The 25,850-nt window shown below is 36.7% G+C and overlaps 1 protein-coding gene across 2 annotated transcripts in view; it reads left to right on the forward strand.

The window, feature by feature from the left end:
• Window positions 1-25,850, forward strand: part of PRKDC (protein kinase, DNA-activated, catalytic subunit) — an 82,746-nt gene that overhangs the window by 837 nt on the left and 56,059 nt on the right. For both annotated transcript variants that reach the window (XM_027713843.2, XM_039379760.1), the window contains exons 3-30: window positions 16-108; window positions 899-973; window positions 1,883-1,991; window positions 3,653-3,765; window positions 4,395-4,494; window positions 5,024-5,079; window positions 5,171-5,201; window positions 6,198-6,355; window positions 6,574-6,720; window positions 8,828-8,992; window positions 9,847-10,015; window positions 11,048-11,097; window positions 12,246-12,383; window positions 12,669-12,818; window positions 13,254-13,369; window positions 14,068-14,227; window positions 15,252-15,338; window positions 15,717-15,836; window positions 16,233-16,392; window positions 16,847-16,953; window positions 18,811-18,901; window positions 19,916-20,079; window positions 20,741-20,893; window positions 22,056-22,163; window positions 22,632-22,858; window positions 23,282-23,376; window positions 24,347-24,446; window positions 25,420-25,553. In XM_027713843.2, coding sequence (XP_027569644.2) covers window positions 16-108; window positions 899-973; window positions 1,883-1,991; window positions 3,653-3,765; window positions 4,395-4,494; window positions 5,024-5,079; window positions 5,171-5,201; window positions 6,198-6,355; window positions 6,574-6,720; window positions 8,828-8,992; window positions 9,847-10,015; window positions 11,048-11,097; window positions 12,246-12,383; window positions 12,669-12,818; window positions 13,254-13,369; window positions 14,068-14,227; window positions 15,252-15,338; window positions 15,717-15,836; window positions 16,233-16,392; window positions 16,847-16,953; window positions 18,811-18,901; window positions 19,916-20,079; window positions 20,741-20,893; window positions 22,056-22,163; window positions 22,632-22,858; window positions 23,282-23,376; window positions 24,347-24,446; window positions 25,420-25,553 — 3,376 coding nt within the window. The remainder of the gene's footprint in view (window positions 1-15; window positions 109-898; window positions 974-1,882; window positions 1,992-3,652; window positions 3,766-4,394; window positions 4,495-5,023; window positions 5,080-5,170; window positions 5,202-6,197; window positions 6,356-6,573; window positions 6,721-8,827; window positions 8,993-9,846; window positions 10,016-11,047; window positions 11,098-12,245; window positions 12,384-12,668; window positions 12,819-13,253; window positions 13,370-14,067; window positions 14,228-15,251; window positions 15,339-15,716; window positions 15,837-16,232; window positions 16,393-16,846; window positions 16,954-18,810; window positions 18,902-19,915; window positions 20,080-20,740; window positions 20,894-22,055; window positions 22,164-22,631; window positions 22,859-23,281; window positions 23,377-24,346; window positions 24,447-25,419; window positions 25,554-25,850) is intronic.

A 25,850-nucleotide genomic window follows, 5' to 3' on the forward strand; every position in this document is an offset into this window, starting at 1 on the left:
GTTTTAAACTGTCAGTTTAGAGATTGCAGGGAAGAAGCGTTGAAGTTTCTTTGCGTCTTTATGGAAAAAGCTGGTGACAAAGTTCATCCCTATGCCTGTAATATTAAGGTAGGTAAAGGAAAGTTGTTTCATAAAGGCCTTTGCCAGGTGGTTGAAACAATTCAGGTGGAGCTCATACCATAAGAGATTCTTAGCTATCTTGCACGCCTCCCATCTCTACTGTTCTTGTTAGACCTGAAATAACTTGGTTGACATGAAGTGTAATTCATACCGCAGAAAAGTGTGGAATGGTTTCTTTAATTATAGACTTAATTTTATTAACTTTTTTTAATAGAACTTAATAGGTGTTGAGTCTGAAAATTACTTATTGACATTGAAAGTAATAGTTATAACTTCTAATTTACACAAACTGAGCTTGTTTCTAGAGGTGGTGGTTAATTTTAAATATCAATTTTTTAAAAATTTCTCCTGCAAAGTTGTTATGCAGAAATTAGTGGTAATTACAGTAACTCTAAAAATGAGGTTCATTGAGTCTGGAGTGCTGAAGAGCTCTGCATTGCTTCGCACAGAAATGCTTGACCGCACCACCGAAGTTTCTGATCTCAAATTAATAGCTACTTACTGTAAGAAATGACAGTACATTAGGGGGGGAGAATGTGCTGTGTTTGCCTTTTACTTCAGAAACTGCAATTTCTTTGCTGGAGTTGGGATTTGTTATTATGTCAGACAGTGCTGCAATGTTGTCAGTCAGGCCACTTCGGGGCCTGTTTTAGTCTTTTTTAAAAAACCGTGAACTTGTGAGCAACAGATACTTTAGAGAGGTAGATGAATATGCGTTATCTTTGAGTTTCCTTCTTTACTTACAAGTAATTTAATCTCCATTTTCTTTCCTATGTAGCAAACTTGTCTTAGTGTCTATACAAAAGAGAGAGCAGCAAAATGTAAAGTTGCAGCACTGGAACTTCTGATGAAGGTAAAATGCATTTTTTAAACCTCTCTTGTTTCTAGAAAACAGTAGAAAATCTGTTGTATTGCTACAGTTATCCTATATCAGAAAATCCGTAATCTGCAGTAGCAAGAGAATAGTGATAGTGTAATATTTAGATGTTGGAAAGAGATATGTCTTAACAACAGATTGTCTTCAGTATTCTCCAGTAGGTTGCTTAGGATGTAAGCGCATCATTCCTTCATCTGCTAGAGCAAGACACAGTTGTTTTGGGGGCAGTTGCAGATCTCTCAGTTAATTACAGTTATTTAAGGAGAAATTTTGCAGTTCAATTGTATTCTTTAATATATGTATTATATGTAATATTTTAATATATTAGTGTATGTGAAAGGTGTGGAGAAGACAGACTTTTTTTTTAGAAGTTTAGTTACTGCATAATTTTACAATGTGCTTCCTTGGAATGCATTAGACTCTTGTTTTGCAAATGCTTTTGCTCTTACTTAGTTTTGTTTATGAGAAAAAACCCCATCCCTTCTGAGTTATTCGGAGTCAGTTCTGTGAATTTGATTGGCTTTATACCAGCGGGGAGATAAATACAATATGATAAAAGATATTGCGGACTTGCTAAGCCTGTGCTCTTGTGAGGTGCATGTGTGTATATGTATATATATATAAATAAAAATAAATTATATTTTAAAGTTAAAAATTTTGTATTTATGCACATTTAGCAAGGTAGTTTATTGTTAAAGTAGATTTCGTACTGTTAATCTTACCTGGCTCGATCACCTTAAATCTCTTTCATTGACTAGCATACTTTCGTTCTTAAGCTGAAGGAACGTGTATGAACTGTATTTTTATTTAGACCAAGTAGTATTGTGTTAGTGATATTAATGCTTCTCCTGAATTTTCTTTTTTTCCTTTTTTTTTCTATCTTAGTTGCTCCAAAGTTTACGATGTTCCTGTCTGATGGAAGAAATGAAGGTTGGGGAGATATTTAATAAATTTTATGGGGAGCTTGGTACAAAAAGTAAAATTCCTGATACAGGTAGGCTTTAGTTTTTCTGGCAGTTTTCTATGTTTTATTTACATTCAGTTTTTGTTGGATTATACCCCATGGAAATGTATAGTTGTTATTCCCATGGCAAGTGTGTTTAAAAATGTAAAAAGGTAGTAGTGAAATTTGTTCAGGTCTTCTGATCATGGCCAAGGAGTTAGCTGCTTCTTAGCAGACCTGTATGTATGTATGACCTAACATTAGGAAGAAATCATATAGTTGCATTCAGTGGTGGCAGTTCATACTGAATTTAAGCATAGATCTGGCTTAGGATTCCCAACAAAAAGTATTTTCATGTCTTACCTATTATAATTAGATCCTGAATGCCTAAATCCTGAAAGTAATTCCAGCTTTCTTGTCAGTAACCAACTTAGCTTTGCTAGATTCTTAGGTTTAATTTTTTCCCCAGGTTAAGTGCTAACCTGGTGTAGTTGAACCTTTGAAGTTACTCTTGTGCCTGGTTTATAAGTATACACACACACAGACACATACCCTTATAACTTTGAGCCTTATGAGTAGTGCTGGTTCCTCCAGTGGGTGCTCTTAGCAAAAGCAGAGACTGCCCATTCCTGTAGAAGTTCATGTCAGCTCCAGCTCAGTTGCTCAGGGTGCTGACTGACAGCCGGCTGAGGGAACTGGGGTTGTTTAGCCTGAAGAAAAGGAAGCTCAGGGAGGACCTTTATCACTCTACAACTATCTGAATGGAGGTTGTAGGAAGGTAGGGGTCGGTCTCTTCCTCCTGGCAACTAACGGGAGGACAAGAGGAAATGGCCGTGAGTTGCACCACGGGAGGTTTAGATTGGATATTAGGAAAAATTAATTCACAGAAGGGGTGGTCAGGCATTGGAGTAGGCTGCCCAGGGAAGTGGTGGAGTCACCATCCCTGGAGATGTTTGAAAGATATGGAGATGTGGTGTTTAGGGATACGGTTTAGTGGTAGGCTTGGCAGTGCTGGGTTAATGGTTGGACTTCATGATCTTAGAGGTACATTGCCACCTAAATGTTTGTATGACTCTAAAACTCTTTGTAACCATGTTCTAACCCTGACCAGTCTTGTCCTCAAAGCTGCAGTTTTAGTGTTATAGTTCCTGCATTGGTCACCCCTAGTGTGAACTCATGATTTCCCACCTTGCCTAATTATGTTATTTATGATCTTGGGCAGACTACTATGAGCTCTAGTTTGATTGTCTTGGCTAGTTACAGCTGAAATCTTGACACAAAACTTGCTGTGCCTATGTAGAATCCTCCAGTCTGATTTCAAGCCTAGAAATTTCTGCTTGCTGTTGGCCTTAACCCCATGGCACTTAAAAGTCACAGTAAAACTTCAAGGCCAGCAGCAGACTTGGATTAGTAGCAAATGCTTCCTCGGTGGATATGGCCTTTATTAATCAGTTTTCTGAGCTATGTTTAAAAATAGTAAATGTGTTTGATTTATTGATGTGAGAGGAGGATGCATCTCACATTGTAGTGTGTATATATATGTATGTATATATATGTATGTATGTATGTTATAATGACCTGTCTTTACCGCACAAAAATCTTCAATTAAACCATCAGGGATGGTTTCCTCATAGTTGCAAGTTACGTAGGAATTTTGATGGAAATGTCAGAGTAATTATTTCAGTAATTAATAATTATAAATTACTTTCTAGTACTGGAGAAGATTTATGAGCTTTTGGGAGTTTTGGGAGAAGTCCAGCCTAGTGACATGATTAACAACTCTGATAAACTGTTCCGAGCTTATTTGGGAGAGCTTAAAACACAGGTATGACTGAATTTTCTTTTCGGACTCTTGCATTGCTTTGGGGTTTTTTCCTGTACGTTGAAATACTGTTGTAATATATGATATACTGTCGTACACTAGTACAATTTGTGGGGATTTTACTGGAAAATCAAACATGCTTTCTCAAGGACTGTTAAAGTTTGTAGTTTCTGGTTCTGAGGAGCTTTCAAAGTAAAATTTCAAGGCCATCAGTGACAACAAGTTAACCAGTTTACTGTGAGAAAAGATAGCACGTGGTGATCATTCCCGAAGAAACGTTATATTGCCATGCATTGATAGTTTCTGATTTGTTCTCTACTAGCTACAAAGTCCTTGCACATGAGGTAAATTTCACAGTTTTGCTGAACTTTACTTTCTACTATTCTGGAGTTTTAAGTACTTCTAAGACATTAGTGCGTGTTATCTACGTTTTGCTATGGTTGGTCTTGGTGGAACATGTTACATGCTTTTCAAAGGATTGCTTATGCTTCCTTTCAAATGATATGAAACTTCTGGGTAGGAGATGTTTCTGTGGCGTTATGTTTGTAGAGTTGGGTGCTTATAAAGTTGTCTGCACTTCTTGGTGTAAATTAATATTAGCTTGAGGATATTTTTTTTTATATTTTTTTCAGATGACATCTGCTACAAGAGGACCCAAGCTACCTGTTGTAGCAGGATGTCTGAGGGGACTGGTTGCACTCATGTGCAACTTCACCAAATCTGTGGACGAAGGTATGTTCTTTTTCTGTAAGAAAGACAGTTACACATTTTGGTACAGTTGAACAGACAGTTATACTTTTAATTGCTATACAGCCAAAAAGTAGCACCATTTCTCAGTGTAAATACCAAGTGAAAATTTCCCTACTGGTAGATGTTTTATGCACAATACGTGGTCCCTGTCGTTGTAGGAAGTGGCTTCATCGATATGTTTCTATACATTAAATGTTTGCAGTGCTGTTTTCTGACCAGATATTGGGCAGCCTTGAGAGGCACATTGAAGCTGGAATGCAGTTTACATAAAGATGTGTTTCTGTTACAACAGACATGTCTGTTATAATATGGGTATTCAAAAAATCAGTTAATAGAGATGCACAGTTTTTTATCAAATTTAAGGAGTGTTTCAGGAATGTCTCTTAAAATCAGTTATGTAAGACTTTCCAATATTGCTTCTTCATACCAAGCTTTGGATAAAAATATCTTTGTCTTCACTCTACTTCTTGTATGTCAATAGTGCAATACTCACCATTGGATTGTTTCACAGATCCTCAGACTGCAAAGGAGATTTTTGATTTTGCAATGAAAGCAATCAACCCACAGGTAAATCTACCATGTGCTAATTGTTCAGCGTAAATGAATTAGCCCTGATGAAGAGTAAATCATATATGACAAACCTTTTCTGATATTACAGGTTGATCAGAGGCGATATGCAGTACCTCTAGGTAAGACTGTAAATTATTTCAATTTGTGCTGAGGTGGATACATGCAATGGTGTCTTCTGTCTGGAATTGTTTATTCTTCACTGGCTCTGTTCAGGTGGCTCTAGTATTCAATCTCCTAAGCTGGTCACAGAGGAACACCAGAGTACTTTAAGTTGAAATTTAAAGAGTTTAACAAGAGGTTAAACTAGGCAAGGTCTCATCAGCTTATAAATAGCACCATTGCACTTGGTGCCATTTGCCCCTCTGGAGTAATGCAGAACTGTGATATGAGAAAGGAATCACGGTAGGAGTAGAAATAAGAGGAGTATGGGTAATTAGAAGAAAAGAAGAGATAGGGGATTGGGTTAAAACTAAAAATAGGAAGAAAAATTTCACTGGAAGAAGGAGAAAAAGAGTGGGGAAAAAAATTTGGAAGATTAGAAATTGGCCTGTGAAATGTGAGTGGCTTATGCAGAAATTGCAAAAACGTAAGGTTTGAGTACTAGGCCCGTGGTAACTGTGGATAGTAAAACTCCCTTTAAAGATAGTCTGCCCCCAATTAATTCATTAAGGATCTTGAAATTTCATTTATGCTTGTATTTGGGGTAGTGAAATTACCTGTAATCTGAATTCCTTATTTATCTGCATCACAGTTTGGCAGAGGAGCGGGCTTGTGCAAATGTCCTTACAACAGAAACCACATCCTTCTGAATTGTGCAATCAAGTATTATTATTTATGACCAATAAAATCCCTTTATTTTCACTGTTAATGTAAATTACTTCAGAACACAGCTGTACTTTGCATAATGGTGTAGAGGATTTTGGAGAGTTGTTTTTATGCTTAAATTCTTAATGTTTGGATACTGATACTGTAGTGGCTAGAGGAATACGTTTTATATCCTCCAACCATGTTGGTTGTAGCTACCTGAAATCCTATCATGGACTTTATAGCCTGTGCTGGTTTTGTAAAGGAGAATGTAAGTCTGGTTTTTAATGAGAATTGTTTTTAAATTGCAGCTGGTTTACAGCTGTTCAGCTGGCATGCTGCTCAGTTTGGTGCCTTGCTCCTGGACAACTATGTCTCCCTCTATGAAGTGATGTGTAAATGGTGTGGCCACACGCATCAGGAACTGAAGAAAGCCAGTCATTCTGCACTGGATTCGTTCCTCAATCAGGTGTTGTAACTTCACTGGGATCTCTGAGTCTAAAGCAAACTCAAATTTGTTTAAGTAGTGGGAATATTTGGTGCTCGAAAGTTCAACAAATCTGTCTAATAAATAATTATTTTGTTTGAAGTGCTTTGTGCTACAATATCTTGTAAGACTTACTGTACATTTTTGTGAGTTTTTGTAATATTTCTGGAAGTGCTGAAATGTTTGTATCTCCTTTACAGATTTCTTTAATGGTAGGTAAAGATGCAGGGCTACACATGGACAAATTGCAGTTCTTCATGGAGCAGTTCTACGGAATCATCAGAAGAATGGATTCGAGCAGCAAAGAATTGTCCATTGCCATTCGTGGATATGGGCTTTTTGCAGCAGTATGTGCAGAAAAGTTATTCTGATGAAGGAGCTTACTGAATGTACTTGAAGTTAGGATTCATAGACATTCTTTCACGATTTTACACAGCTCATTTAGTAGGGAATGCTGCTGTTTCTGGACAAAGTGTTGAGCTTAGTTAACGACATTTTAAAATACCTTGGTTGAAAGTTACTGGAACACACACTGAATTTAGTGGGAGCACTTAGCAGTGAGGGTTATAGTTACTTCTTGTGCACAATTTCTGAAGTGGAAAAACAGGAGCTTCCTGTACAGCTGTCACAAAACTTAAGGATGTGCTTAATTGCTTAGGTACAGACAATACTTCTTTATCTCTATCTGCTTTTAAATGATAGAATCCAGGCCAGCTTTGCTCTGAAAGTAGTTCGGATGTTTCCTACAGAGCAGGAATCAGTCAAATAGCCAAAATGTGCTGCTGGCTGCAGGACACTAGGAGGCAGTTTGTGAAACACCTATAAATTAAAAAAAACCAACAAAACAAAACACAAGCCCAATTGAAAAACAACAAACAAAACCATGCTTACATACATATGTAGAGGGCAGGTATGTTTGTCAGAGAGCACCATTAGGAACCAACTTCCAATTTTTGTCAACAGTCAGTTGAAATGGGAATATAACGATGAAGTCAAAATTCGATAAAGGAAGGGTGGTATTCATGTACCTGCGACCTCTGTACTTGATGGTGGTACCCCAACTTTCATATAACATTGTTCTGGACACTTTTTTTTTCTCTCTCAAAGCAAAAATTATGTTAAATAATCTCAAGTATTATTTAGAGAAGGTTAGGAAATGTGATGAAATGGCTGGTTACTGGCTGAATCCTTTCTATTTTACTACCTTTCAAACAGAATACATTTGTTTTGTAGAATTTTTCATGTGCTTTGTTCAAACCTAGTCTTCCTCTTATGTGATATGAGATAGAAAGGAATTGAGTTCAGGGTATTATTTCCAGAAAAAACAAAGTATTTCAAATGACTGAGTTGAAAGAACCCTATTAAAAAAACCTATTACTGAACTCAAGAAATTAAAATTGCATAATGTAAAAACAGTCATAGGATAATACTGCAATTTTTAACGAATTTAATGCTCCAATACCTATAAATCTTTAATATGTTTAGACTCACTAATAGTTGTTAGTGTGTTTAGGTTAAGTCTTGGCCAAGCATCAGATACTAGGTTGTGAGGAAGCAGAGTCTTGGTCCTACTGCAAGCAGTGACTGTATCACTAAACTTGTGTTCAAGCTTGATTCAGTTTCAAGGCAGAATATTTCTTTTATTGTCTAATTGCTAAAATAATCTTGAAGTTCTACAAGTGATAAATGGATAGCCTTAATTTTGTCGGCATGTTTTTAGACAGACTAGATTCAACCTTTAAGCTAACTCACATATTCAGCTGTTACCTAAATCAGTCCATTCTTTTTCCATGGTAAATTCCCTAGCACAGTTCTTGCTTGTAACCTGGTTCCTGGTTCCTTTCCACAAAGGCTGCTTTTTGAGCTAGCTCATGCTGTGATTTACAAATCATTCTATAGAAATGTGTGAGCTTTATTACATACCCTCTAATATTGTTTGGGATGCTTTCCACTTATCCATTAGTTAGGAGTTGTCTTTAGCCTCTGTAGAAACCCTATAACAATGAAAGTTCAGAATTTTGACTGCTGGGTTAAATGTTAAATAGTAGTAGCCTGTCAATGATAATTGGTTAAGCCACATTAAGGTAAGCCACTTATTACTTTAGTGCAGCTAGTTCAAAATATAAGTAAGTATTAGCATCCATAATGCTGTATTTAAGGTATTTACAGCCAAGCTTCAGGTATTTCATGCTGTATTTGAAATTCCAGTCACTGGACGTTCAAATACTTTTACAGTAAATTGCACTGCATTAGTGAACTATTATTTTAGTTCTTTGCAAGTACAGTGTTGCTCATATGTGTAGCAAGTAGAATAAAGTTAATTTATTCAGATGTGTTGAGTTCCTGGAAAAATTTAAAATATTGTTCTTATTATGGTTCAGGAAAGACTTGGCTGGGTTTTTTGGTGCTACAGCATATATTTGCTGAATCAATATTTTATTTCCTCTCTATAAGCCCTGTAAAGCTATACATTCTAAGGATGTGGACAACATGTATGTGGAGCTCCTTCAGCGTTGTAAGCAAATGTACCTCACTGAAGCAGAAACAATAGATGACCATCTGTATCAGCTACCAAGTTTCCTCCAATCCATTGCAAGTGTGATATTCCATATAGATACAGTAAGTGGAGTGTTTAAAGTACCTGTCACTTCCTTTATGCAATTACAGTTGTGTAAGGAGATAGTAGCTGTGAGCTTACCTACAGTAAAAGGTGTTTCTTTATCTGAAATGCAATGACTTTTATCCCCTAGAGTATGGGAAGAATATCAGGAGAATACTTTACTGGATTTTATTTGAATGAAGAAAATGCACCGAATATACTAAATAAAATGCGACAGTGCATTGTAATGAAAAACGATAGCCAAATGTGAATACTTTTTTTTTTTATTTTAGGCTATTTATTTGAACATAGCCATACCCTTTATGTGTTTATACCACTCTGTTGCTGCTTTGTCTTTTGGTGCTGATACTCTCTTCTCTGAGGCTGATACTTTGGTTCTTCTATGATGTTATGCTATCTGTTCAAATGAGGGCTTTCTGGATCCTGCTGGAGCTGGGAAGTAAGGTTGGGTCATACATTCTGTATTCAGAGGGTTAAGGATGAAGAGATTATACTGCTGATATTGTTTAATTAAATTGATACTTTTATAATAAGCTAAAGACTCGTTTCACTGATGCACTAATCTACCGAGCAGCTACTTTCCATAAGATGTTCCCAGAAACTTTGTTATTCTGTTTGTTTAGTTTTATTTTGGGGGGATCTTTTTGTTGTTTTTTGTTTGTTTCTTTGTCTGGGGTTTTCTATGTCTAAGATTAATTCACTTGCCAAGTCTCTCTTGTTCTAAGAGCAGATCATGAGGCAAATTCCTGTAACAAAGTATCTTGCTGAAATATTTTAGCATAATTCTTCGTGTTCATAATGACTAATAGCCATTGTCTTTGCGTGATGGGTGTTGTGTTTTTATTTATTCTAGGTTCCTGAAGTATACACTCCAGTTCTTGAACATCTAGTTGTGCTGCAGATCAACAGCTTTCCACAGTACAGTGAAAAAATGCAGCACATGTGTTGCAGATCTATCATAAAGGTGTTTTTAGCCCTCTCAGGAAAAGGTCCAGTTCTCTGGAGCTTTATTAGCACTGTGGGTGAGTCTGTGATACTAACTTGGTTGGAGTTTTTGGGGGATTGTGGGTTTTTTGATTTGGTTTTTTTTTCCTAAATCAATTAACCAATTCTAAGAGAGATATATGGAATAGCCATTTAGAATCAAAAATGAAACCTTTCCTATTCTCTAAGGATGGAGGTTTAGCATTCTTATCATGTTATTTTTCAATATCTGTTGTTAAATCACTTCAGGAATGCATTTAACAACTGTTTTAGATAACAGGGTGGTTACGATTAAGGGCAGGAGAATGTATTTTTGTGATAAGACTTCCATTCCTGCTCTGGGGATTTTGAGAATAAAGGAATTTTGTAGAAAAATGTGCAGAAACCTCTTCAATACTCTCTCAATTAACCCTACAAAATATTACAAAAAGTAGGGTATGTCATCTCTATTAGAAATGCACTCTTTTCATGCTCTGGAACTTCTACATAGTAAAAGTAAAATTCCAAATGTTAGTCAGGTACAGTCCTGTGAACGTAATATTGAATTGTGTCAGCGTTGGTAACTGACAGTTCTAGTAGCCTCCAGCATGCTGACATTTCTTTGTAATTATATGTAGAAAATATTTTTAATTTCTTTCAATTATTTATAATGTATTTTCTCTATTGCTCTGGCATTTCTGTTGTTTCCCATGGTCTTGATTTGGGAAGTGGTGCACCCAAGCACCATGCCTGTGAGAGTCATTGGGAATTGTTACCTTTTCAAAAAGGGCATTATGGGCAATGCCTTGGGCATCACTGCATTCAGAAACAGGAAAAAGTCAAAGCAGTATTAAGAAAAAGTAGTCACAAGTAAGTTCAAAACTGGTTCCCTGTGAAACATCCTACAGTTAAGGCTTTGGTTTGGGCTATTTCATCCTTAAAGAAAAAATCTGTGTTCCTTTGCCTCTCCCTTATCCTGACAGAATATAAAAAATAGAAGACTGATTTATTTCATTGTTAATGTAATGAGTGATATGGATGCTGTGCCTTTTTAAGTCAGTTCAGGCAATTTGGTTTTTTGTTTGTTTCAGTGCATCAGGGATTAATCAGAATTTTCTCCAAGCCGATCACATTTTCAAAGGTAAAGTAACTGTTTAAACATATTTCTTTCATCTAGATTCCTGGATTATACATTCCAGTTCTTGACAATCTAACCCAGTAAACAGGAAAAGGCCAAAAAATGCAAAAATAGTACTGTCCATTTTGTTATTAGTCCATTATTGCTATTACTTATTGGCTCAGTTTTTACTAGTCTCTCATCTCCACATCTGCTCAGCATAATATGGATGTGCCTCTTGTACTGAATGGGAAAAATGACAGGAAATAGACTTTTGGCTGGTTGTGTTGTCTTTGTAAAGTCATCCGGCTTTCTTCCAGGTTAACAAATGTTGGACATTTTACAAGTTTTATTGAATGCTTGCGTTAAGGGAGGATTTTAAAGCTTTTTAATTCTGTGCAGCAGGATAACTGTAGATTCTCTCAAATACAGAGCACTAGGAGAAGAGCTTTAGAGATTTTTTTGGAAGGAGATTGTTGTTTTGTGTTCTTTTCAGATGGTTTAGGTGAGAAAGCTAATTACTGTTACCTGTAACAGTAATTTTAAACTGTGTCTTAGCGTGGGTCAGGTAGTTACATATGCAGTTGTGTTGGCATTTGACTGAGACAGAGTTAATTTTTCCTACAGCAGCCCTCATAGTACTGTGCTTGTATTTGCAACTGGAAACATGTTGATAACACACCAGCGTTCTGGGGACTGCTGAGCAGTGTTCTCACAGCATCAGCACTGTCTCCCAACATTCCCCCCTCACCAGTAGGCTGGGGGGATGTAGCCAGGATAGCTGACCCAAACAGACCAAAGGGATATTCCATACCATACGGCATCTGCTCAGCAGTGAAAGCTAGGAGAAAGGAGGAGGTGGGAGTCATTCATTATTAAGACGTTTGTCTTTTGGAGCGTCTGCTACATCACCAAAGGCCTATTTCGCAGGAAGTGGCTGGACATTCTCTGCTGAAAGGACATAGAGAATAAATCTTTTGTCATCCTTTGCTTCTGCATATGACCTTTGCATTATTACTCTTCTTTATCTTGACCTACAAGTTAATCCATCTTATTTCCCCCCTCCCCATCCTGGTGAAGAGGGGATGATAGAGTGGCTTAGTGGGCACCTGGCATCCAGCCAAGCTTAAACCACCACAGCAGTGTATCTGAAAAATATTGTGTCCCTTTAGGATTTTTTTGGAAAAGAAACTTCTGGATCAACAGAACCCTCTGAAGCTGGAGAGGTTGGGACAGGGAGATGGAAAGTACCGACTTATAAGGACTATCTGTATCTCTTTAGAAGTCTACTGAACTGTGACACAATGAAGGTAAAATCACAGTTAACATGTGCTTACAAAAGGAAGCACAATCCTGAGTCTTATTGCTGCTTTTCAACCTTAGACTTTCTCTAAATGTCATAGTGTAGAAGGACTGTTTCTTGATTTTAGTTGGATTTTATATTGATAAATGAATTAAACAGAGGTTAATTTGTGCTTTCATAGTTGAGAAACATCTAAAACTGCATTCTCTGGATCATTCAAATGTTAGTTTATAAGTTAAAGAATTAATTTTCATTTGTGCTTTGAAATGCAAACTTTTTTCCTCCTACAAAGGAATGTGGTTTTGAAGATGCAAACTTTCTTACTGAAAATTCACCACTGCAATCTCTGAATCGCTTGCTGTATGATGAACTTATAAAATCTGTTTTGAAGATTATTGAGAAATTGGACCTGACTGTTCAGAAACTGGATGTTAATGAACAGGTGAGAGCTGAGGACTTGTCCATTAATTGCTGCTGTTGTAGGGGAACCAAAATCACATCCCCTGTTTTGTTTTTGTTATGCTTAGATAACACCTAACAATAGCAATAACGTTCATACTGGGCAAGATGTTTTACTTTGTATTTCTGAATATTACATGGCAGTGTTAGGGGATGGAAATATCAGATTCAGTAGAAGTTCACAGAATCTGTTATTTTGGACTTTCTACTTTGGCATCTACTGGTTTTGATTTTTCTTCTCAGAAACAAGCATCCCTTACTACTCCTTTAAATTGTTGATGTGTCAATTAAAAGTCCTTTGTGTCAGAATAGCTAATAGCAGCTAGAAAAAGAGACAGACTGTTTATCTGGCAAAAAACGGTGTAAATGCTTTCTGTGTTGTCAGATCTGGTGTTCTTGCTTCAATATTTGTTTTCAGGATGAAAATGAAAGTGACAGGGCTTTGGTTGGACCTACTTCTGACCCTGCTTCAAATCTTCAGCCAACGAAGCCAACAGACTTTATTGCCTTTCTAAATCTAGTGGAATTCTGCAGGTATTGATATGTTTTTCTGTAATTTGGAAGTTACAAAGTGGTTGGAAGAAGTTTGAGGTCAGATTTATTTAAGATGCATGTTTCTGAGTTAGTTTTATAGATTATATTTCAAAATGCACAAGATTATTAGCAGGGAGACAGTAAGGGGTTTTCAGTTGTCTGGGTCATAGGTAAAAACATACTGGCTCATCAGCTCAGGTGTTTTTGAAGAGTACAGGAGAGGAGACAAGTCTTTCACTTTCATTATTCGGGTGTAATTGTCTTTCCGTATATGTTGTAACTTTTAGTATTATACTGAGCATATATCCTAAATACTTCAGAGACCAGAAATACAGTCTTCATAGAGTAGTAAGGGGCATTAAGTGAAAGGTATAGCATTAGTTGCCTGTGGAGGTCTAGTTGATTTTCCCTAAGGATACTATGGTCTCAGTAATGAAATGTGATATGTGAGGATATAAATTCAGTAACAAGATATAATAAGGAAGAAATAACTTTGCACTCTAAAGCAAAATAAAAATCTTCCTGTGCTTGCCTCAGAAGGCAGCATGCAATTATTCCCTCACTGTCTTTGGAGCTGCTCTGTTTTAGCAATATTTCCATTCTTTTGCTGAGATGAAAGTTTAAAAAAACATATTTTATTTGGTTTCTTTTTTTTTCTTTTCCCCTCCACCCCTATGTTTTCTCTGCCTCTATTTTAGAGAGATACTTCCAGAGAAACATGTGGAATACTTTAACCCTTGGATGTATTCATTTGGTTATGAGCTTATTATGCATTCAACAAGGCTACCTCTTATTAGTGGATTCTACAAGCTGCTTTCTGTTACAATGAAAATTGCCAAGAGGATAAAATACTTTGAGGTGAGAGGAGGGGTAACTTTGCATTAGCAATTGTGCAGTTCTTTATGTATAGTATTTTATGCACTATGGAAAATAGTTCATTGAAACTGTTACTTGTTTGTTTCAAATATTTATAGCCTCCTATGCCTCTAGTTACAAGCACATAGAAAGTCAAAATTTAGACTAGAAACCCACTTTGTGAAGAGACACCAGTCATGCGTAATACTCTTTCCAAAATCCTGAGCTGGGTGAATGGAGATAGGAAGTACCCTTGCAGTGCAGGCAGTACAAAAGATAGCTTGGACGTCAGAAGCAATCTAACCAGAACAGCAGAGACATGTATGGGTTAGTTTTTCATCTTCTGGAGTATTCTTCTACTCCACTCATTGATTTCCACAGGAAATAAGATGCTCTGTTGGTGGATGCACTATTTGTGGCATGGAAGCTATGTTAAAGTGATGGGGTGTGTACCTGCTGTGTGTAGCCCATCACAGAGCCCACAACCATTCCTGCCACTGCTGCTGATGGCACCAGTTGAAGAAAATTTGGGAACTTGTTGTAGATGCTCGTACTGTGGATGCTGTTGTAAATTGCTGTTTTCTTATTCCATCATCATTCTTGCCACCTGGATATCTGCTGTTAGGGAAATTTGGGGTTCTTGTAGTTTGTTAGACGGGCTGACAAGGAGGAAATTAAGCCATGGAAAAGTTACTTTTCAATCATGTCTCTTGCTTATTGGCATTAAGTGTGTTCAAAAAAGTCGCCCCTCGGTGCACTCTGTTAATGTTAGTTTCTAACCTTTGAAAGATCAAAGGTACATTTCACGTTCTCACTGATGCCAGTTTTGTATTGAACAATGATGTATGTATTCTGAGTTGATCTTGTGTTTCATATTTGTACTGTGTCATCATCATGGCTGGGCTTCAGGAACGAAGATTTGGGAAGGGCTCTACCCACGTTTGTTGCAAGCGCATTGGTGGCTAAAAAGGCCACCTGTGTACTACATGTGTTTTAATACTGTTCATGTGTGGTTTCTGTTTTGTAGGGTGTCAGTCCGATGAGTCTCAGAAAATGTCCTGAAGACCCAGAAAAGAGGTCTTGCTTTGCACTGTTTGTAAAGTTTGGAAAAGAGGTAAGTAATTTTGCTCACTAAGTTTCTTAGTCTGAATATTGAATTGAATATACATGATTCAATCAAAATTGTATCTTCTGAGAAATCTTACATGTATGATAGAAGTATTCCTGCTCTTTGGGCTATGCAACTTAGAGGCTTTTTAAGATCTTTTTCTGCCTGTTTTTTACTTAATGTCAGAAGAGATGTATTGGTCACCTATTCATATAAAATTGAGAAATAACTGTATACTTGTGTATTAATTACCTTCTGGTAACTGCAAGTGAATGAGATTCCAGTGTTGGTTTTGACTTGCTTATTTTACATGGGTATTGATACAGCTAAGTTAAGATTTTAAAAGGTTTATGATTGTTCTTGACCTATTTATCTGAATTTTAGGTTTCAGCAAAAATGAAACAGTATAAGGATGAGTTATTGGCATCCTGTCTTATTTTTTTGCTCTCTTTACCACATGACATCATCATGCTTGATATCAAAGCTTATATTCCTGCACTGCAGGTGGGTCAAAGTGATGTACAGCTAGCACTTTTTTTTTTTTTTACTAAAATACATGCAAACATTCTGGAGGAAAGTTAGTATCTGCTAAGCTATTAAGATAACTATTAAGCTTTATACTGTCTTCAGTGAGATATATTATACAAATGATTTGACTTTTTGGATAAACAAGTAAATTGTTGGAATTGGCTTTTGACCTAAGCTGACCCTCTTAGTGCCTGTGTTGCAATATAATATGTATCTCCTGTGCTGATCTTGAGTGAGATGTTAAGCAGGCAAAAGTTATTACAAAAGGAAATGTATTGTATGCTAAATGCTTTCAAACTTGGGGTTTTTTTATCTTTAAATAATAGTAGTCAATAAAAATGAAAGGCTGATAGTTTTGTACTTGACACACAGACTGCATTTAAGCTGGGCCTTAGCTGTATCCCAGTGGCTGATCTGGGACTGGATGCTTTGGAAGACTGGTCAGCTCACATCCCCAGACATATGATGCAACCTTACTACAAGGATGTTCTACCTCTTCTTGATGGTTATTTGAAAAGCTCTACATCTATAGGTACATACATGCAAAAAATTGGTAGTCTTAAGGGAGCGGAAAATAATTTTTTATAGTTAATGCCTAAAGAAGTGGATGTGACATACCTTTTGTCTATATTTCATACTTTCTCTGGTTGGAACAATACAGCTTCCCTTACACCCCAAAATTTACCTCTTTTTTTAAACTAGTATTTACTTGCGTCTGCTAAACAATCATTAATTATAGCCATTTTATATGTCACTTCTGTGTGGTATGTCCTTTGTATGCATAAATCAGCTTAGTTTTTGCTAATAGAGACTTATTAAAATATTATGTTCTCCTTAATAAAGCTTTTAAATGAAAGAATAATTGTCACATCTTAAAAATAAAAATTGGCAAAACCAGAGTGTTGTGTTTTTTAATGAAATTATGGGTAGGTGCACGAGTTGCTGTTACAATAAACTGATTGATATGCTCTTTTTTTGTTCATCAGTTGAATCCCAGAATAACTGGGAAGTAAGGAAACTTTCTCGAGCAACCCAGAAGGGATATAATAAAGTTGTGATACAGCGTATAAGAAAAGCAAAGACATTTTCAGTGGTAAGAATCCTCTGTCTTTTTAGAGTTAAATGTTAATTGCTTCCCACTGTTTCTCTTCCTTTCTTGTATGCCTACGTGTTTGGTTTGGGTTTTTTGGTGAGGGTTATTTCTACCTTAGATGAGTTTAATAAATCCCATTCTATAGAGTAGTTCAAAAAACTGTAACAGCAGCATGTCTGGAAAGATTCCTGTTCTAGGGTGAGAATGGGAATAAAGCAAGGAAACGGAACTGAAGAAATCCTGTAAGTCAGTATCACTTCCAGACCGATATATTATGGCAACAAAAATTTAGCTCCAACACCCAAAATTAGGTACCAGCTTAGCAGTGGTGCACATAGAATTTTGTGAATGTGTAAGTTTTTGGCCTTTTTTTTAATTATCTTGTGTGGATAGGTTTATTGTCTTTAGAGGCCAACATATGCATCACTTTGACCAGTGACCAGTAGTTCAAAATTAATGTAGCTTCATTTGTATATTCCAGTGCACAAGCTAACTTGGAATAAACTTCTTCTTAGGCATGAAACTATTATTTAGTCCTATATATAGAATTCTTTCCAACCTAGTGGTGTTTAAACATAGAGCTCCTGGAGCAAGTCCAGTGGAGAGCTACAAAGATGATGAGGGAACTGGAGCATCTCTTATGAGGAAAGGCTGAGGGAGCTGGGCCTGTTTAACCTGGAGAAATGAAGACTGAGAGGGGACCTCATCAATATCTATAAGTATCTGAAGAGAAGATGTCAGGAGGATGGAACCAGGCTCTTCTTGATGGTGCTGAGCAATAGGACAAGAGGCAATCGGCAGAAACTGATGCACAGGAAGTTCCACCTGAACATGAGGAAGAACTTCTTTACTGTGCGGGTGACCAAGCACCTGAACAGATTACCCAGAGAGGTTGTGGGGTGATCTTCTCTGAAGATATTCAAAAGTCATCTGGACATAGTCTTGTACCATATGCTCTAGGGCCCCTGCTTAAGCAGGAAGGTTTGACTATATGACGTGCAGTGGTCCCTTCCAACCTTAATCATTCTGTGATTCTGTGAAGCAAAATGGGTACATTTTATATCCCATACAGGCTGCTTATAAAAATAAGTTGGCTGAGGGAGCTGCCATTGTTTACCCTGGAGAAAAGGAGTCTCGGGGGGACATTCTTCTTTTACAACTACCTGAAAAGAGGTTGTAGCAAGGTGAGGGTTGGTCTTCCGGGAAACAAGTGACAGGACAAGAGGAAATGGCCTCAAATTGCACAAGGAGAGGTTTAGATTAGATATTTGGAAAAGGTTGCCAAGCATTGGAACAGGCTGACCAGGGAAGTGGCAGAAGCACCATCCCTGGAAGCATTCAAAAAGCAAAGCATGGATGTGGCTCTTGTGGACATGGTTTAGTGGTGAACGTGGCAGTGCTGGGTTAATGGTTGGTCTCTATGACCTTTACTAACCTAAATGATTCTGTAATTCTATATAGATACAGTATCTAAATTTTGTGTTCTAGAATTAAAGCAAATGAAAAGAGTAATTTTTGCTTCAATTTGTTTCTACTTTTTTAGATTGTTATGTCATTCTGTAGGTATATGTTATCTGTGGTAATAAAATTTTACTAAAATTTCAATGTTTATTTGAAAAGTTGCAATTGAATGCTCACAAAACGTGATGAGAATGCTTTCCAGTCTTGCCCTCTTTTGCTTATTAAACCAAAACTGTTCTCTTGTTTGATGCAGTTCTTCTCCCCCGGGTTCTTCATTTTACTTTCTAATCTTTATGCTAACAAGAGCCATAAAACCTTCATTTACTCTGTAAACTCAATTACTTCTGTACAGAAGTAACTTTTCTTTCAATAATATTAATCAGTTGAATTTTTTAGGAAGACAGTCCCTCCTTGGAAGCAGTAAGGACTAGAGTGGCACGCCTTCTTGGATCTTTGGGAGGGCAGATTAACCACAACTTAATTACAGGTGAGTACACTATCAGTGTAAATAAAAATATTTATATGCCTCTGCTGTCTCTCTTGAAAGCTCAGCATCACTTTATGGGAATGCATGAACTTTTCAAGAATACCTATATTTTGTTTCTCTTGTTTAAACAAAATTGCTTTTATTCAGTTCTGGGGCTTAGTAGAGCAAAGTATTCACCAACTTACTATGGAATGCAGAAAGTATGTAGGAAACTACAATTAAAGGCAAAAAATTATATATGCATCTGAGTATATGGTTTTATTTATTCCCCCCCTTCACCCTCTGGCTACAAAGCCATTTTAAAACTTTGCCTCAATTTGTAACTCCTAAGTAACTGTTTCACCTTTTAACTACAGTTCTCACTTTAGTCAGTGCAAAATTTAGATAGTCTAGAAACTAATGTAGTTGTATAGAAATTTTGTTCCTTTCTTTTTATGTTTACATTTGTTTTTTCTGCCTTTACAATCAAATTTCTTTCTGCCACGTACTTCTTTATTACTTACTCATAAATACTGTTGGAAATAGCCTTATTCCCTGGAAATTAAATACAAAGTGTGGTCAACTTTGTTAACCAAATTAGCAAATATGAAAATATAGGGAAAGAAGGGAGTAAGTATGCCAGTTTTCCTTGGAAGAGATAGCCAGGGATGTAGTCATGTTCTATGCAATTGCAGGAGTCTGTATGTTGGATCTTGTCTGATTGACCTTCAAGAATTTTCTATAACATTAGAAGACAAAAGTTGGATGTCTTAAGAAGTATTTTAAATCAAGTGTGATTCAATGTCTGCTGGATTTATAATTGTCTCCAAACTTAATCTATATTGAAACTGGAGACTGCTGGAACTCTCTCCTGAAATGCTGGCTACAGTTTTTACAGTACTTTATAAAGAATTAACATTGCATGGCAATCTAACTGAAGTTGAAAGGTTACAGATTGTTTTGACTGAGCTATGTAAATACTCACTCTATGTGTATGATATAAAGCTTGTTTTGATCTTTTTTCAAATGCATTAGCTATCTCTGCAGAAGAGATGATGAAGAAATGTGTATCCTGGGACACTGAAAAGCGTCTGAGCTTTGCTGTACCATTTGCAGATATGAAGCCTGTCATCTATTTGGATTTATTTTTGCCTCGTGTGACTGAACTGGCTCTTTCTGCAAGTGACAGACAAACAAAAGTATTGATGTTTTATCTACATTTTGTTTTGTGCTAGCTGATAAATATTGCATAAAATAATGTCTTCCTCGTGACTAAAAACCTATTTTAATTAATTCACAGGTAGCAATGTACTTCTTTGCTCTTTCATGATGATGTTATTCTGAGTGTTTAAAAACTGAAGAGCAGAGGTTGCACTAAGCTCTGTCAGACAGCATTGTGCTTTAAGAGTTAGACTTAACATAAAAATGAATATTTTAAACTAGTGGATCTTCATTGTTGTTTGGCCTTCTTCTCATGCCTAACCTATGAACTTGCGGGCCTAATCCAGCAGAGCACTTAAGCAAATATTTTCTTACCGTCCTGGATTGGGATGGTGTTATCCAAAGAGGGTCAAGAATGGAAGTATCCTTGAAAACATAATGATGGGTGACTTCTCTAGTGATTAATTTTCTCTAGCTGAAATGTGACTGCCCATGACAGAGACTAAAACATTAGGAAAAAGGCCAATATGTGCGTAAATTAATTCCATGGTCACAATCTATTCCTGAAACAATGATTTAGTATAGATTGGAGTGATTTCTCAAGTACACTATTTCTTGTGACTTATTCTCTTCTGGCCACAGTTTTGTCTTCTCTGTGAAAGTAATGGATGCATAACCAAAGGGATTTTTAAATTTCAGGTTGCAGCGTGTGAGCTCCTACACAGCATAGTCACATATATGTTGGGGAAAGCGACTCAGATGCCAGAAGGACATCAGGGTCCCCCACCTATGTATCATTTACATAAGCGAGTATTTCCAGTATTGCTTCGTCTTGCTTGTGACATAGACCAAGTAAGTAGATTTATTTATAAGCATTTTAATACCTTTAAATGTGGGAATTAATTAGTAATTTTATTTAGAAGTTTTCCTGTCAGAAGTTTTCCTAACATGTTGCCTTTTTTTTTTCCTCAAATGTAATGTATTTTTTAAGCTGAAATTCTGTTTTAGTTTGGGAATGGGGTGGAGGCCTTTTCAAACACTTCTGTAATGCAGTGTAGTTCAGAGTAACTCAGAGAAATGCACAAGAGAGATTAGAGTTTCAAGCTTCATTCAGCGAGTTTGTGGCAATAGCATTCTTTAGCACCGTATTTAATTTCTATAGTTGTTTTTCAGTAAATTAATTTGAGGTGACGTTGATTGTTTCAATACTGAGTGAGTGCAAAGCTGCAATCACAGAAAAACCATTTGGGAGAGAATTTGTAACTGCCTCTTTGACATCTCAGGATGATATATTTAATTCAAACATCTGAACTTGGTATTTCTCCTTTGTTGCACAAAACAGAACAGACACATAGGTTCAGCTTTGCTGAAATTACAAGTCTTGTGGCTTTTGAGACTACTGTTTGGACCCTGGCATCCAGATCTATTTTTAGACCAAAGGGACTTGATGTTCTGTGTTACCAGTTTAGGTGAAACCTCTTCTACTGGCGTGTGGCTCAGTGTAAGCCATAGGAAAATAATGTCTGGATTGGTCCAAACTGATGCATACACACTGCATTATAATCATGTATACATGCATATATAAGCATATTTAGTGTTCTTCCCTTCATGTTTCAGTAGAACAGTATTCAGTCAGATTGATTTACAGGAAGTCAGAATAATGTATGTGGTAAAGACCGATTTTTAGACGTAAATACAGATTAAGAAACAAACTTCCCTGTTTACCTGACTGTGTCTTGGCTTATCAATCTGTGGCATGCAATGTGCTTTGTCTCAGAGGATCTTACTGAAAGTAAGTTTGGAGGTCATTGAAACCAATGGAATAGAAAACAGGTAACCAGTTTTAACTATATGGTTTTTTTAATCCCTGATACAGGAATGTGATATGAAGCTCTTTTTTAATTTTATAGACCCTTTTTCAAAGTACTGGGTTTTATTCTTACATGTTTTGAATAGCAAAATAGCATAGAAATGTATTAATCCTAGAAATGTAGTTGACGTTTACTCTTTTCAGGTAACGAGACAGTTATATGAGCCTTTAGTCATGCAACTCATTCACTGGTTTACCAACAACAAAAAGTTTGAGAGTCAAGATACAGTGGCATTCCTGGAAGCTATCTTGGTAGGTCATAAGTCTTTCCTCACTTTTTTCTGTGCCATTTTTGACTAGCATCATTTTACTACTGAAGGAACTAGGAACACATGAACAGATATAATGGCCCCTTAATTGTCTGAAAGAAAGAATGTGTTTTTTAATGACCATTTAATGCTTCTTAACTGAGATTTTGATGATGGATTTCTCTTTCTTTGGCATTCTCAAAATACAGCTATATGATCTTTAGAATTGTTATAGGATTAATGAAACACTCTTTATCCTCAGTGTATACTAGGAACTCCTGAAGTACATTCACCACTCATCCCCCTGAATGGACGTTGCTTTTGTTGTGTGCTTAATTTTTCTCTAAGTATCTAATGCTTTCATCAGGTGCAAAAGCTTTAAATTTCAAACTAGCTTTTGCACTGAAGTAAAGTGGTTGGAGGCAAAGTAGGTCAAGAGGTCTTGCAGTGCTCTTTTTAAATGTAATTTCAGAGTGGCATAGTGGATCCAGTTGACAGCACTTTGAGAGATTTCTGTGGTCAGTGCATACGAGAATTTTTGAAATGGTCTGTTAAGCAGACAACACCGAGACAGCAGGAGAAAAGCCCAGCAAACACAAAGTCTCTCTTTAAAAGGTTGTATAGTCTTGCTCTTCACCCCAGCGCTTTCAAGAGACTGGGTGCAGCACTCGCTTTTAACAGTATCTACAGAGAATTTAGGTGAGTAAACAGAACTTGAAACAGTAACTGGCTTGGACTAAAGGTTCAGTGAGCTAAAAAGAATTGTAGAACCCAGTCATCCACTGACACTCATTCTGTTAATGCATATAGTAGCTGTAAAATTGAGTTACTTAGCCTAATAATTTTTATTATAATTTAATTATAATTTTGTACTTTCTGCCAGTGGGGAATATATAAATCTAAGTTTTTTATCACAAATTTATTGGAAATTATTTATGCCTTTTCAGGATGGTCAGCAAATGTCACTGCTAGTTTTTAAGCTGGTTTAGACATACTTTTTTGTGAAAACGTCTTGTGCAGTTTATCTCTACAGTATTTAATTTGGTGATTTTTAGTTAGAATTTCACGCTTAGTGCTTCTTCTACTCATGTTTATTGTTAATTTTTTTCCGGATTTTTAAAGGGAAGAAAATTCTCTGGTGGAGCAGTTTGTGTTTGAAGCCCTGGTTGTTTTTCTGGAAAGTCTGGCCTTAGCCCATACAGATGAGAAATCATTAGGTGAGCTATAGTTAATGAACTGTGGAATGAAGAAAAAAGTCATCCTGTTGAATCTTGGGTTAAAAAAGAAAAACTGTAACTGTAAGAAAAGTAAATGTGCTTCCTTTTGCAACAAAGAAAGAATTATTTTTCATTACTGGTAGAGAGGTCATTTGATATCTAGTTAGGAACTCTTTGAATCAACTCCTTGCAATGTATAAAGGTGGAATATTTTGAGCTCAGGAGAAAGAACCTTATCATATTTATTATGATTTACAATTTTGTAATAACACTAAAAATGCTACTAGTCCTTCAGATTTGAGTCCTGGTTTCGCACTTACACAATGTAAAATGTAGCTTGATGAGAATCTTAGTCTACTCTTTTATAACAAACAAAATACTCCAAAAATTGACATGTCTTTGTATTTTGTGAAAGATTTCCCCCATTTTGTAATACCCTTTCGTGGTTGCCTTGTCATTACTCTGTTTAACAGTATTAAGATGTGTGAAGAATCTATGACCTCTTACACAGTACTAGTAATTCTTCAATAAATCTACTCTTCTTTCTTTTTTTTTTTTTTTTTAATGCTCTAACTTTCATCAGTTAACAGTAATTAGAACATAAACCAAAGAACTGGTGTAACAAAGCTTTATGTCTTTCAGAGGAATAGTTCAGGCTGTGATAGAAGTGGCCCTAAAAGAAATTCTCATATGGGAAATTTTTAGTTTCTCTAAGCACAATCACGGAAAGTAGAATACATATTTATACTGGAGGCTCCAGGGCTGGCTAAGGCCATGATGACCTGTCTGCTATTTCATCATTTTGCTCTGCACCCTTGAAAAATTTACTGTAGAAGCACAGAGTAGTGGAGCTGATAGACATTATCCTCTGTGTAAGTCTCTTGCACTGTGTCTATAGTGCTAATATCTCAATTCATTTAACCAGATTACTGGAATTTACTTATAGATGGCAATTCTCTCTTTCTAACAGGTACTGCGCAACAATGTTGTGATGCTATTAATCACCTGAAGCGCATCATCAAGCATAAAGCCCCTTCTCTGAACAAGGAAGGAAAACGACGAGTACCACGGTCAGCAATTTGCCTCTTTCTTTTTTTAATATTACATTTTAATGAATTATGTCAGTAGTTCCATTAAGTGCTTGGGATTCTGAATGAGGAATTCGTCCTATGGCAGTTGCTGATACAGATGTCCTGGTATATCTGTTGAACCACTGGTGGGAAAATGCTGGACATAATATGAGAGGATCATGATGGTCATTCTTTATTGCAGCATGGTGAACTTGCTGTAGTTTAGTAAGGACAGGCAGAAAAGAAAAGCATGTTTCCCTCACAGCAGTGTTTACAATAAAATTAGCAATGGTGCTACAAAGCAGCACTTGCAGGAAACTCCTCCAAAGCCTTTCTTACTGCTGTTAAGTGTTAGCAGAAGCAGAACAAGCTGCAACAGGATGATCAGCAATTAAAGAGCAGTAACAAAAAAGGTGGAAGAAGAAAAAATGGATCCAGTATCAGGCTGGATGAAGCTCTGAGTCCCCTGGTCTGATCACATAGCTGACCCTGCTTTGAGTAAGAGGTTGGACTAGAGATCTCCCGAGGTCCCTTTTTACCCAAATTATCGTGTGATCTTAAAAAATTGGCAAGTTGGGTCTAGACTTGGGTCACTGATGTGGTGTTTGATAAGTTAAGAGACTGGATAATTAGGGGAATGGAGAAAAACTGTGCAGGCTTATTTAAACTTTAATCTCCATTTTTGCATCTTTGAGTTACAAAGAGAAGGGAAGATACCTGATTCTGCATTGTGAATTGTTTCTACAAGGACTATGCTCTGGGGATCCAAAGTAGAGTCTGGGGATCCAAAGTAGAGTGAGGAGAAGAGAAAGACGTACTTGTAGAAGAGCTCTTCCTTGTAGTGCAAATGGGTTGTGGTTAGACAGATAAAATGCCATGATGCTCATGGAACATATTGATCTCTTTCAACTGGAAGACTGTGGCTTCTTGGTAGATGTCAAGAGGATTGTTAATCCCTAATACTTCTTTGCAGAGGATTTCCAGCTACTAAGTCAGTGTGTCTTCTGGACGTTGTCATGTGGCTCTTAGTGCAGTGTGGACGACCTCAGACAGAGTGCCGACATAAAGCCATGGAGCTCTTCTATGAATTTGTTCCTTTATTACCAGGTATTTTAAGTCACAGTGCACTATTATCTTTGCTTTTTAAATATTGTGCATGCCTTTCCTTCGTGTTTTCCATGCAAGGTATTAATTACAAGAAAAATTATTTTTGAAGTAAATAGCTCTTCATTCAGTGTTGTTAAATAGAAAGTGAGTAGTTGCTTATAGTGCAAGTCAGGTATTGTGGGAACCTCGGGGTTTGTGGGCATAGAAGAGGGTTTTGTGGTGGACTTCCTCCCAGGCAGGACAGAGAACTTCCAAGCCCAGAACTGCTGTAGTATCCAGCTAAAAGGGCAGAATTTG

The sequence above is a fragment of the Pipra filicauda genome, unplaced genomic scaffold, assembly GCF_003945595.2.
Source record: "Pipra filicauda isolate LSUMZ 115617 unplaced genomic scaffold, ASM394559v2 scaffold175_size1500280_pilon, whole genome shotgun sequence".
Lineage (NCBI taxonomy): Eukaryota > Metazoa > Chordata > Aves > Passeriformes > Pipridae > Pipra > Pipra filicauda.